General features: G+C 39.7%; 2 protein-coding genes and 1 long non-coding RNA gene across 7 annotated transcripts in view; 1 reads left to right on the top strand and 2 right to left on the bottom strand.

Moving 5' to 3' along the window:
- LOC146466405 (muscle, skeletal receptor tyrosine protein kinase-like) overlaps nt 1-516 on the top strand; it is a 49,575-nt gene extending 49,059 nt beyond the window's left edge. Inside the window, exon 8 of the mRNA XM_085127393.1 lies at nt 1-516. This exon is cut by the window's left edge and continues 899 nt beyond it. The gene's annotated coding sequence lies outside the window, so the exon portion shown is untranslated.
- LOC146466406 (tetratricopeptide repeat protein 28-like) overlaps nt 1-13,402 on the bottom strand; it is a 39,620-nt gene extending 26,218 nt beyond the window's left edge. The window contains exons 1-6 of one of the 5 annotated variants that reach the window (XR_014868023.1): nt 13,330-13,402; nt 12,459-12,678; nt 11,766-11,799; nt 10,650-10,706; nt 6,302-9,311; nt 5,494-5,870 (exon numbers count right to left, since the gene is read on the bottom strand). Coding sequence is in view for 4 of the 5 variants with exons in the window: in XM_085127387.1 (XP_084983513.1) it covers nt 6,310-9,291 (2,982 nt within the window). In the remaining variant the exon portion in view is untranslated. Of the gene's footprint in view, nt 1-3,940; nt 5,871-6,301; nt 9,312-10,649; nt 10,707-11,264; nt 11,714-11,765; nt 11,800-12,458; nt 12,679-13,329 lie in introns of those variants that run through there. The other 4 variants (XM_085127385.1, XM_085127386.1, XM_085127387.1 and 1 more) reach the window with 4 other exon arrangements.
- LOC146466408 (uncharacterized) overlaps nt 1-14,234 on the bottom strand; it is a 79,011-nt gene that overhangs the window by 21,978 nt on the left and 42,799 nt on the right. The window lies entirely within an intron of this gene.

Raw genomic sequence — 14,234 nt, forward strand, 5'->3', positions numbered from 1 at the left:
CATTAAAATAAAGTAATAGCACTTCAAAGTGCTATTTGACAGCTTTTATTTGAATTGACCGCCGCAAGAATTCGTCTTCAGACTCGTAAGGATAAAATGCATCTTTGATAAATAGCACCACAAAAAAGGTGCTGCTCACTTAAGGATATTATCCAGAGAATCATAAGGTAAAACCACCTTTTACAGCATAGTAAACAGTACCACAGGCAAGTATTGCTCAATAGCTTTCACTTGAATGGTCACACTTTAGGATTTCATCCACAGACTCAAAAGATAGAACCACCTTGTACAGCATAATAAAGAGCACCACAGGAAAGTACTGCTCTGTAGCTTCTTTTATTTGAATGGCCACACATAAGGATTTCATCCATAGACTCAAAAGCTACAACCACCTGGTACAGCATAATAAACAGCACCACAGGAAAGTACTGCTCCGTAGCTTTCATTTGAATGGCCACACATAAGGATTTCATCTACAGACTCAAAAGTTAGAACCACCTTGTGCAGCATAATAAACAGCACCATGGTAGCTTTCATATGAATGGTTACACTTTAGGATTTCATCCATAGACTCAAAAAATAGAACCACCTTGTACAGCATAATAAACAGCACCACAGGGAAGTACTGTTCAGTAGTTAAAATTCTTAATGGATGCAAATTAGGGTTTCATGCAAGGACTCAAAATACTAGAAGAAAGCAACAAAATCGTCACCTTGTGCATCATAACCAGCATCATAAAAAAGTACCACTCGGTATCTTTTATCTAATAGACACCATAATAATTATTTATGGGAAGTCATCCACAGACTCGAAGCTTAACGCAGTGTTGTTTATGGCAACCACAAGCACAACATGTCAGTCTAAACAGAAGTTCCTTTAATTTTGGGTTGCGAAATGTCCGAAATCAAATGTAGCATTTGTTGAGTTGAATTGCTATAAATTTTGTTTATTTATTGAATTATTAAAAGAAAACTCAAGACTAAAGATTGTAACTATACAAACGTGTAAAAATATTTTTTAGCTTTACCTGGCTGGTAAGTAAAAGTAATGAAAAATAGAAAGAAAGGAGATAGTTATCTCGTTGTCAGTGTTAGATGCGCTCTAAAAGCGTTTCAGTCCTGAGAAATTATTTCCTTGTGTGCTTAGTGCAGTTTTAAATTGAGCTTGGAAAGTACTTCGCGTTGGCTTTGGTTTTGCTTTAGAGCAGTTTTCTGTTGAACCAAAGTAATTACTCTGGCCAATCACAACAGATGCAAACAGCGCAATAAACCAATCAGAGTTCGAAGCAAATACATGTTACCGGTGCCAAGCGCGGGAAAACGCATGCGACCAAGTCGTGATTTGTTTCGGTTTTGCTTTTCATTGGTGGAGAAAAGTCGCGCGGGTTTTTCTAACCAATCACAAAGTGTGGTAAAGCAAAACCAAACCAAACGCGAAAATACTTTCGGGACTCAATAGAAAGCCGCTCAGTGATTGGCTCGTAAAACTCAACCAATGAGGAGAAAAAAATCCGTGGCTTGCTCGCACGTGTTCGCTGTGTCGGTTGTGATTGGTCAGAAAAAATTACTTTGGTTTTGGTTAAACGACAAAACTACACTAAAATTTGTTGTGTTGGAGTGTTCAAGAAATAAAACGTATAAATAGCGTACATGGCATACATGTAATACATTTGGTTGCCAGCAATTGTTTCAATCTTTTACAAATTCAAGTTTTGAAGTTGTACAATGCATAAAAAGCCTGCAGCAAAATGCAAGAAGTATAATTGAATTTTTGAAATAAAAATTGGGTAATTGTAATCATTCATTCTGACATAATTATTTACGAATAAAACATTACAATTAAGCCTTGTTAATGCTTAACAAGGCATAAATTACATATATATTGTATATAACCTTCATTAAGATTATAGAAGAACAGACGTTTTAAGACAAGATTGAGGAATTTTCTCTCATGTTTAATTCGCAAGGCGTTATGTCTTGAAATGCGAGCAACTAAGCATTAACTTTGTTGATGAAAAGTGGTGTTGCTTTGATAGCGACAAAGCAGGGCAACTTTTCATTTCGTTGTTTTGTTTAAAACTTTTAGTCGAGAAAGGTTTTTATTTAGAGAGCGGTTTTCAATTGAGTGTCGAAAGTAATTTCGCGTGTGCTTTGGTTTTGCGTTGTTACGTGCTGTGATTGGTGAACAAAACTCGCGCCACTTTCTCAACCAATGGGAATCCAAACCAAAAACAATCGTGTTTTGGCCGCACGCGTTTTCTCGCGCTTAGCGCCAGTGACGAATTCTCATTGGCTCGTTGTGTTGTTTACATCTGTTGCGATTGGCCAGAGTAATAACTTTTGTTTTGCTTTTACGAAACTCAATATTGAAAACCGCTCTAAAAATAAAGTAAATTATTGTATGTTGTTTTGTAACAGATAAATACAATTATTTTAAACCATACAAACTGTGTGGGAATACGTACCGCACATTGCGAACAATTGTTTATCTTGACAAAGGAAAACTCTGATATGCCCGACGAGAGAAGCAGAACAAATTACGGGAAAATCGGATACCCCGATTAGTAGAGGTCCCGTTGTCGCGGGTCCTATTCCCGTTTAGGTTGCGAATATGGCGGAATGTTGGACGAACGAGCAGCCAAACCGCGAGGGGGATGGGGAAAAGGCGGCGTTTCATAGCGTTTTAGCGACTTTTGCCGTTCAAGACGACTCCGCCGCCAAAACTTTACATTCTCGCGGACAACCCTCCCGCTTCATCCAATTTAATTTTCCCCATCATTTGGTCTTGTTTCTCTTCTTGGCAATTATTTCACTTTTTTGGCGCAATGAAAACCGTTATCACTAGGTATCAAAGCAATATTTTAGGAGTAACTAACATCAAGAATTTTCTTGTTTTTATATTTATTTTTGTATAGCGTAACAGAGAAATTAAACATTTTTTTATGCACTGTTCTTCGTCGTTAACCTTTTGGTAATGGTCACAGTACAGAGAGGTGTAGCCTTCGCATGCCGTAGCGGAAGTTCTTTGGGCTCGTCTCGTCACGCACTCCTCAGCACGAACGAGTGCGTGATGCGTGACGTGACGAGCCAAAAAACGTTTGCCAAGGAGGCTAAGAGAGGTGTGATGATTTGGTTACGAGGTAGCCTCAGTGGCTGGCGTGATTATTCTATCCGCTATTAGTACAAAGGCTATCTGCCCGGTAAGTGGCATTCTCGAATCTACGAGACACGCTTGACGGAACAAGCCCTAGCACCCCTTCTCCCTTAATCAAATTTAAAATAAAAAAAGCACGCGTTTCTAGTTGGAGAACCTAAAAATTTGCACTGTCAACTTTGCTGCGAACGGGAGGGGGTGGGGGTTGTTAGACACATAGGGGTTGCGATCTTTTTGTCTGGTGTCGCAGGGGGCCCACAGAGCCGGATTGAACTTAATCCGGTTTCTGTTGCACGAAGCATTTATGAGTACAGTGGACCCCCGACTACGGCCACCTCATTATTACGGCCACTTTTTTTTTTTTTTTTGGCCGCACGGCAAAACCACCATACATTTTCTTGTAAAAAGAAATACCTCGTTAATACGGTCACCCGTTAATACGGCCAAATTTTTTTGGCCCCTCGGTGACCGTATTATCGGGGTTCCACTGTACATGTATTACTATTCGTCCATGGATGGGGGTGCTAGTCCATCACGTGGCCCGGGAGATTCTCGATAGGGTGTGAATTTTGAAATAGTCCATTATTTTAAAAAACGGGGCAATCTTTTGCTTCAACGGTGTTATCTTTTCAGAATTGGTTGAGTTTACCTCGTCGTTGACCCAAAGAGGCATCAGAATTTTCCAGACCAATCGTTCAGTATCTGGTCTGGTATCAGCGATTGGAAAAATTTAAGACCATAGTGCCTTCAGGAGACTGTATCAAACAGAGTCAAAACTGATTTGAGTCCCGATTTGAACTGTTTATTCTCCTCAATATTCTCCATGCATTACTTACGCTACTAGTAAAGAGAATTTCTTTATGCATCGACGCATTTTATCTTTGGTGATGATTTCCGTTATTCTCATTACTTCTATATTTGATCAAGTAGTACCGCTTGCTTGGAAAGGAAACAATTGTAATCTGCTTATCTCGATTGTCCACTCGGTAGAGAAAGCAACCACCCTTGAAAATTGCCTCAACCACGCCTGTGATCTTGACAGCTAGCCGCCCCAAATGTTACCAAAGCGCAAAGCATTCGCTATACTGTGTCCCACTAATATTGCGGACTCTATTGTTTTCAGTATTATAACTTGTCAACTCACTGTTTCTATCGCTTAGAAGGTGACGCCATGGCTCAATGAAACTCACACTGCCTTCCGTCAGTTCCACCTTAACAGTGAAGAACTTTATTCTATTTGGGTATCAACTGTATCCTATGTATTGAAAAAAAAAATAAAAAATACACTGTTCCGTTTTTGTGCTACTATATCCCACCTGCCAACCCCGGAGAGGTGGGGTGAAATCTGGGATTTCAACTTCAAAAAATTTGCCTAAGTCAAAGAAGGCCACTTGACTTACAGCGTAGAAAAATCACAGAATGGAGCGCGGTAAACGGTATGATAAAACTGATGTCCTCTGTCGTAAGGGGCCCTTTTAGAAGACGTTAAGGACTTCAAACAGCTTCGACGACGACGCTAAGGGAAAGGTGAATTTACTGTATGAAATTTGCGTTCTCCATGAAACCAAAGCCTGTGAACAGGCTCTCAAGTGGGGTATAGGGCGAAGACAAAAGTGGCGCTCAAAGGTGTGGGGGGGGGGGGGGGGGGAAAGAGAAAGAAAGGGAGGTAGCCTGTGGACATTCTTTTGATGCCGCCGTTTCGCCCAGTTCGCCGATTTTTCTTTTCTCCCTACACCCCAATTGGGAGCCTTATCACAGGCTATGAAACCATGAATTTGGTCATTTCACACGAACGTTATTCTATAACTGACTAGGTGCCAGAGACTTTGCTGACTTTGCTAAACTAATTTGCTCTGACGCTCTCTTTGCCGTCGTCGTAGTTGCTGCGCATAGTCCATACTAGTGCATTTTCAAAAGCCTCCGTTATCACCACTCCAGAAACGTTGCGAAAAATATTTTCGTCTACACTAACGTTGCTGTATTGTTTTCGCCCGTCCATACTAAAATTAAATCCTCTTAAACTATGAAAACAACTATGACCTTGGGGTTGTGTAGATACTCGCCTCAACATCAACATCCCCGTTCTCGAAGTCTTCCTTCTCACCTGCATTTTCACACTGAAAACGCAGCTTCTTCAAAACGTCTCCCTTTTCATCAACGTTCTCGTATGTTTAATTTTAGTATGGACGATAAAAAGAACATATCAAAACGTAGATGTTTTTTAAACGGATGGACGGTGCCTAAGATCCATTTTTTTTTTTTCGATCAGATCGATAACAAAATGTTGTTTTACTCTTTAGAATAAGCCGAATAAGCCAGTTTCATGCACAAAATGTTACAAGTACAGTATCACACTGAAGCTTATGCAAAGATCGGCTGTCAGTTTTCAGTTTCCATGAACAACGCTTCACAGGAACTCTAACCTAAAACATAAATATCAAATACTATTTCTTGGTTCTCTGAGACCCTGCATGTTAAAAAAAATGCTATGTGGTCAATATTTCAGCGTTTTTTTTGCAAAAATACAGCTAAATATTCGTGACACTGTCCCATTAATTGAGGTAGGACACCTGAAATGTAGGTTGGTAGTTACTTAAGTTGTTGTTGGTTACTTAGCAAATATAAGCACCAACATAAAGTCCACATATCTTTCAAGGGTTAAAGAGCATGGACTGTTGCCCGTCTTCTTTGTCATATCTTGGTAAGTCATCTCCAACTAAAACCACAAAAGATGAAATCCAATCAATAGAGCAGTCAGTTCAGTTGAGTATTAAAATTAATTTTTGATTTGCTTTGGTTTTGCTCTCTGCGCTCCGTGACTAGTTAGCTAAAACTTGCATTATTGTCACTACATGTTTCGCGCTATTTCCAGTGGGAAACCAAACGAAACTCAATCGTGCCTTGGTCGCATATGCTTTCCTGCGCTTTACGACACTCCTGTTGACAACCGCTCTAAAAGAGAATCTTACCAGTGACGATTTAGTAATGCAACGACAAACACCGAGGTTTTCGGTGATTATTTTGTTGTTGTTTTCTCTTTTCTTCAAATACGATCAAATACGCTTTTAGGAGGGGTGAGAGGTTGTGGAGGGGGAGGGGGGGTGGAGGGGACTTGGAATCAACGGAGCTTTAATTTAGAAAACTAACCTGTTGTTTCAAAAAGTGAACGTCACATTGTCTCCAATCAGCGTAAAAGGAGCCCACTGTCTCACGTCAGAGAAGCCGTTGGATCTCATCCACTTCATGGCCTGGTGAAGAGATTCACTGGCACTCTCTTCACGCACAAGGTGCTTGTAGAAACAATTCATGAACTGCTCAGTTGCTTCATCTTCTAAGGCCCACAGAGCGACCAACACTGAGCGTGCACCGGATCCCAGGAACGCTCGAGCGATGCCAACAACTCCTTCGGCTCTTATCTGTCCACGTCCACTATGGCAACAGCTAAGTACTACCAGTTTGGCTCGCAGTTGAACTCTAGAAACGTCGGACATTGTTAGCAAGTAATCTTCTGTTTGCAAAGACATTCTGAGAGGGCGCACAGGGGCAAGGGCAATTTCACCTCTTTCAGCATCACCATGTGCAGCAATATGTATCAGTCTTGCTGAATGCATCGCTTCAAGTACCGCTAGCTTGGTTGCTTCATGTCCCAACAAAGGCTTAACACTAAGCAGTCCTGCAATCATTTCTGCTTCCCTTCTTGCACATGACAATTGCTTCAAGAAAAAAACGTGGCTTACATCAGGATCACCCACTATCAATGCATTCGTGTCTTTATCAGTGTCTGCTGGTCTATCCTGAATGAGCTTGAGAGTCGCCAAAGAAGGAACAATACGAATCCTGAAAGTCTTTGACAAATACCTGTCACTGTCATCCTTTAACGCTGCAAATGGAACTTTGTACAAGGAGCGTTCGGGAACAATGATGATTTCAGGTTCGTCAAGTAGGTCAGCCACAGGAGCGATGGTCAGTTTGTGATACAGAGCAAGACTTGGTTGAGGCCCTTGGTGTTCGTCTTCCTCCTCTTCTATAAGACGAAAAGCTTGCGCGTCTTCTTGAGACTGAACGACCAGGTGAAGATGGCTTGAAGGAAACAACGATCGATCTTCACACCGTTCTTGAGGCAAAATGTGAAAATTTCTGAGGGGCTCTTTTTCAAAAAACTCATCCAGATTCTCCACCGCTCTTTCGTTTCCAAAACAATCTTTGACGTCTATTCGTCTGGAAAGAATTGGCTTGTTTGGTTTAAGAACCCAAAAAAACATCCACTGAATGAAAAAGGAAATGTACAGACAGACACAGTTACTTTCCTTGCTTATGATCTTTTCAATACCAGTCAAGGACTGCTGATCAACTGATATTTTCTCTTCACTGGGGGAATGACCTGACATTAAGTCTGCTAGAGCTCTGGCCCGTCCAAGGTCTGCAACGCGTAGAGCTTTTTTAAGTGAACCTCTTACAAAAAGGCACAAACTGAGCAATCTGTACGTAGAAACGTGTTTTTCTAAGACAGATATCTTAATTCGTTCACTGCCCTTCAGAAAACGTTGGAGATCCTCGCACTTACGAAAAACTGCAAAAAGACGCTCTTCAAGTTCCTCTTTGTTTTCTGTCGACTTTGTTGAAGCTAGAGCTAGATTAAAAAGTGCTACAATCTCCAGTTCCGTGTTCCCAGTCTCCTTGCTTATTGAAAGCGCATAGCTGAAACATTCTTTACCCGTGACGCACTCACCCATAGATTCTTTCACAAGTCCGAGGTTATTGTAATATGTGCCTTCAGCTGGTCTATCACCTAGTTCTCCTGCGATCTCGATTGCTGTGCGAAGGTTCTCTTCCGCTTGGTAAGGTTTACCGAGATAATGAAACAGCGTTCCTAGGTTTCCGTGACCTCTCCCTGTTGCTCTTCTGTCGCCAGTTTCTATTGAGATCTCAAGTGCTTTCTGGTAATATTTCTTAGCATTATCATATTCTTTGGCAGAACAAGACAGACTTCCTAGGCTTCCATAGCTGTTTGCTTGTCCTTGTTTGTCACCAATCGTCTGTGTTACTGCTAGCGTCTTCTCAAAAAACTGTTTAGCCTGTTCATATTCATCGAGAGACATGAACAATCTGCCTAGTTCATGGTAACATGATGCTTCTTTTTCCGGGTCGCCAATTTCTTTTCCGATTCGGAGGGCTTTCTGAAGATATTCTTCAGCCTTGTCGTATACACTGCGAAATACAAACACTTTCCCTAGATTTCTGTAACATGCTTCCTTTAAATGTTTTTTACCAACTACATCAAGCATCACTTCTGCGTTCTTTAAATGTTCTTCAGCCTTGATAAGTTCGCCACGAGATTCAAATACATTTCCTAGTATTAAATTAAGTTCTGCTTGCATTTCCTGGTTGCCAGCTTCTTTTGCGATCTCAAGTGATTTCTGAAGACATTCCTCAGCCCCAACATGTTTACCCTGAAACTGCAACATTCTTCCTAGGTATTTATAACCTTTTGCTTCTCCTAGCCTGTCACCAATTTCTTTTCTGATTCCGATGGATTTTCGATAATAGTCTTCAGCCTTGGTATATTCATGGAGAGATCTAAAGACTCCTGCAAGGTTCCAGTAACACAGTGCTTCAAGTTTTCTGTCATTAATTAGAACAGCGGTTTCTAGTGTTCTTTGAAAGTATACTTCAGCCTCGACATATTGATAGTCTTTGAAAAGAATAGCTCCAATAAGCAAGTAACAGGCTGCTTCCCCTTCTCTGGAACCAATTTCTGACGCGATGCTGAGTGCTTCTTGGTAAAGTTCTTTTGCTTTCTGATAGTTACAATGGCCTTTATAAAATGTCCCCATTGCAACCAGTACAGGACCTTCTAAGTCTCTTTTACCGCAACCTCGTATTAAAGCCAGATACTTTGTGGCGTATTCTATCCCACTTGAATTATCTTCGATAAGAAGGTAACCTTGTAATATTCTCTCATAAATGGCTATTGAAATTGATCTTACCAAGTCTTCTTCTTTTTCCAGGGCTTCATTGGCGAGAAGAATTAAGCATCCCTTTAATAACTCGATTGCCTGAGGGACATCACTTTTACTTTTTAGGAAGACATCTGCAACAAGCAGTGTGACACCAATTTCCTTAGTGATGGCGTCCATGATTGATTTCTATTCTTTTTCTAAAAAAACACGAAAGAAACCAAAATGAAAATGAGTCATTTTGAACACTTAGCTTTGAAAACACGAAACTTCAACGTTCGCATAAACTTCAACACGGCACTTTTTCGTTTCGAGATCTCAGCTACACAATGGTGATTTATATACCATCTTAAACTCAAGCTATACTGTGAATAGAAGTTAAACACATTGTATGGATGGTTTCAAAAATGCGTTGAAAGCCTTCCTCAGTTTCAGCAGAGACAGTGACTTGAAGTAACTGGAGCTAAAATTCCAGGTTTCGGTATCAGAATACCAAGTCTCAAAAACGAGCCTATATTAGGCTGTTCTAGATTCTTCTCCAATTTGACTTCATGTCATAGATCTCTATTGGAGTGCGAATGAAGCCCGTTCCGCGAAAAAATTAACAGCATAGCAAAGCCACTTTAATGATCTTCTGTCATTGATGACCGAGTTCTCAGGAAGTCCAAATTACAAAGAAAACGCGTACTGGCTTTTGCCTCGAAAGATTTTTCAAATCAAATTTGGAATTTACATTGAAGGATTTTTTTGAGTCAATTAGTCGATTTTTTGTGATTTTGCTAAGCAAACTCAAACACTATGTTGAAAAAAATAATCAGTTTCCTGACAGTAGCAGCTGATATAGTATAGAGACAAACAGTTCTTTGTTCTGAAATCGACCGTCTTTTAGCTCTTTCACACGAGTTAGCCTTGCAGGCCTTGTCGAATCAAAGAAGAAGAATAGTAACAACAAAGAGCTACAGTGCCTCTTTCTTCGGCAAAGCGAAATCTTTCCAAATAGCCGAATTTCCCCTTCTTTGTTTGAGTCTATTGAAACAACAAAGGAAAAGGTTTAAACAGAAATGACTGGGTGTCAGCCACTTCGCCTTTCCTTGCCTGATATGATTTGTTTCGTAAGATTAAACGCCCTAAACTCGCTATAGGTGGTTTGCATTGCCGCCATGTTGGTGCCAAAACAAAAGAAAATTTGCCCACATAGTGTTAACTCCCAGAGGAGGAAAATCTTATCGTTGCTAACCACCAACGTGGCCGCTATGACGTCACGTGCAATCAACCTATTAGTTGCAAAAGTCAGGATCGTAACATGTTTACTGACACGAAATCGCTGATTGGTAGTTCAACAAAAAGGGATAGAGTCAAGTGGAATCAAAAGAGGTTTTTGAGTCCACCTTGTGCTAACAAAATGAAACCAAAAGTAATCAGTGGAGACAGCCGGGACTTTCCCTTTTCCAGACAAGTGGTCCTTATTAAGTAAGGTTCAATTCCTCTTTCGATTGAAATGCAACCATCTAAAACGCCGCTATTTGATAAACACTCACCAGTTCTCATTCCATTAAAAGCAAAAGTAGTATGACAAGCAATAACATCAGCCTTTCCTGAAAACAAAAAAGACAAACGAACGTGAGTTGAGTATCAGGTTTAATTCTTGGGTGACTTTTATTTTTTAAAGTATTAAGTCACGCGAGCCAAACAACAACAGTTATTTGCAAGGTTCAAAGTACAATTTTACATTTATCTAAAAGCTTCCTTGGGAATCATTTGAGAATGAAGACATGCGAGTAAGACGCGTAAACTCCTCTCCAAACAAAGGAGCTTTGTCTGGATGGACAAAAATCGTCAAGATTTCCTCACAGCCCCAGACATTATCGGTATAAATTTTGTGACTTTACCTGTATTAATACTGGCTGTTTGCGTAAGAAGGATTGTATGACCGTGGTGCATGTATAATTCATGTAAGGGCTGTGCGGAAATCTTTCCAAAAAAAATATTCAGACGCACAACATTTCAAGCTCAACAAGACAATTCACGGAGAGTTACGCTTCTTGGAAAAAATTCCGTCGTCCAAAAAAAAAAGAAACTTTCCTTAATATCTTGCAATGCCACGGAGATTTAACTTTCAGACGCAACTTTCCAAATTTCCTCTGTTAACAAACTTGTTCTGGCTTCTCAGGGCCAAAGGGTGAATTGGAAATGAGTCCCATGTTTACTTATTAACAAAGATAAATTCGTTTTACCTTACATGTGTTTACACCTCCAGTTTCTAAATCTTAAAAGAATATTTATAAACGGTTGACAGCTAAAATATCTCCCTCGCTTCCTTGAAACCAACCGATCACACCTTGGGACCAAGAACCAGCAAAAAGTAACTCTTTTCTCAATGTGTCACTTTCCGGCCTTGGATTCTTATCGCACGTTTTTAGCCTCAGATTAAACGTGGTAAATAAAGGAGATTTAATAATTACTGTACATACTACAAGGCTTTTGGCTTGGAAAGGGAAAGTTTCACAGAGTGTCCCAACAATTGGGAAATGTCTCAACTATTCTGAAACTGATTGAAACCAGTTAAACCAGAAATGATAGGGCAGCACGAGTGGTAACGTGATTCCCACAGACTCTCAAAGTGGAATTCAAATTAAAAATCGAGAAGGGCTTACCTTGTGTGATCGGTGTAGACAGAAGAGACTTTACCTGAAAAGAAAAAAAGGGAACAAATTGAATATGGTAATTGTTCCAGCTAAATATTTCCCTAAATAACAGGCCACGATCAGTGCAATCATTACAACTGAGACAAGTAAGCTTTTATTAAATCAACACCACTTTCATCTTGCTTATGGCAGCATCTTCACTGAAACTGGCTAAGTACTGAGTTTATAACTGTTTCGCTATCGCCATCTGTTTCTATACGTTATGCAATGAGAGAGACAAACTGTTCTTTGTTGCGAAAGGGAATAGAAAGTATTTTTAGCTGAATTCCTAGTTCCTGGTAAGCTATCGACGTTCTTAGCTCTTGCAGCATGATATAGACCTGCAGGCCTTTAATACTTACAACAAAGAGCTACAATTCCTTTTTTTTTTTGCAAAGCGAAGTCTTTCTAAATTGCCGGATCTACCAAATATTGTTTGAACCTATTGAAACGACATGGAACACGTTAAAACAGAAATGATTGGGCGTCTCCGCTTCTCCTTTTTTCGCTCGAATTGTCGCAGAACTTTTCGTAAGATTAAAGTTAAACGTTCTAAACTTGCTATTAGTTACAAAAGTCAGGATCGTAACATGTTTAACACAAAATCGTTAACTGGTAGTTCACCAAAGAGGGTAAAATCTAGTGTAATCAAAAGAGACTCACCTTGTGCGATCAAAAAGAAACCAAATACAAGCCGTGCATGAAGATAGTCGGGACTTTCGCTGTACTGGGTCAGACGCCAAGTTTCCTCTGTCGACTGCAATCCACAATAGTTGACCTTTAATGCAAGCTCATCATCTCAAACGCCACTTTATGAGAAACACTTGCAACTTGTCATTCAACGAACCAATAACAGTATGCCATGCAACAACTTCAGCCTTTCCTGAAAACAAGAAAGCCCACAGAACGTGATTTGAGTATCATGTGACTTTTCCTTTAGTGCAGATTCATTTCGCGTGACTTTTATTTTTGACAGTATAAGGTCACGCGAACCCGACAACAACAAACAACTGCGAGGTTCAAAGTACAAATTTACATGTAAGGGGCTGTGCTGAAAACTTTCCAAATCAAAAATATTCCGATAGAGAACAATTGAAAGTCAACAAACAATTCCTGGAGATTTATGCTATTTTAAAAAAAATTCCGTTACCTGAAAAACACAAATCTTTCCTTAATCGTATGCAATGCCATTGAGATTTAACTTTCAGACGTAACAAAATTAACTTCCTCTCTTAACATATATATTTCTGAATTGTTAGTTTCACAGAGCCTTTGAAATGGTTGGAAATGGTCTCCGTTCGTTTTACCTTAACTTATATTTACACCTTCAGTTTCTAAAACATTCTAAAACATATGTAACTTCCTTTTCTCGGAACCAAGTAACACAGTACCTGACGACAACGATGCGCTATGATAAGCAGATGGTCGTTCGTCGTCGCTATTTCAGGATTCTTACTTTTTTCAAGGATCGTATGCTTTTAGTTCATAATTTAGACGTGGTGGAAAAAGGAGAACTACCAGTTATTGTACTTACCACAACACCTCTTGCTTAGAAAGCGAAAGTCTACCTCAACACACTGGGGAAATTTCCCAACATGTGATTTCGAGGAAGTTGAATCTAGTCAAACCAGTTAAACCAGAAATGGGAATATGGCACGAGGTAACATGATTCCCCACCACATGCTCCAGTATAATCCGCACCTTCCTAGTCGTGAGGAAATCTCTATTCACTGCGGAGGACAACCTCAGCTCATTTCAACCAATGAAATTCGTCCCGCTTATGCTTGTTTGAATACTAATGCGCAATATGACATACCTAAAATAATTCATACACTGTAAGTAAATGTCGCGACAACAATGGGCATTCTGGGCGATGCTATCAATAAAAATCTTTATTAGGGAACAAGGGAAAGATTGCTTGCCGAGATAAACACAGTTCTTTTACACAATGTTTTGCTTGTTCAAGATTTTAAATGTGCTACTCGGTTCTCTCACTAGTTTTAAACTGAGAGTCAAGACACATCTAAATCACCTTAGTTAATTTCTCACCTTCATGAACTCTTTGAATGATTTTTTGCTTTCATTTCTATGTTTGATTATTTATTCTTATTATTTTATACAGATTTCCATTTAAACCAACTATGCTGAACTGGAATTTCTGTATAAATAATGTCTATAAATAAATAAATAAATAAATAAATAAATAAATAAATAAATAAAGTTCTATACGTATCAGACTGACTTAATGATGTCCTAAAATCCTTCACGCAGGGTCCAAATTGGAAGGCACTGATGCATATACCCAGCCAAAACCTAACCCGCTTAATCCTGACTCACCCTCCTGGGCGAACTAAATTTTATTTTTTCTTGTAAACGGTCAAATCAGTGGGTATTTTTAACTTCCAAAAATATGACCTATAGGTATGTAGCTGTCGAAAT

Source organism: Pavona decussata, unplaced genomic scaffold, assembly GCF_977016875.1.
Source record: "Pavona decussata unplaced genomic scaffold, jaPavDecu1.1 SCAFFOLD_144, whole genome shotgun sequence".
Lineage (NCBI taxonomy): Eukaryota > Metazoa > Cnidaria > Anthozoa > Scleractinia > Agariciidae > Pavona > Pavona decussata.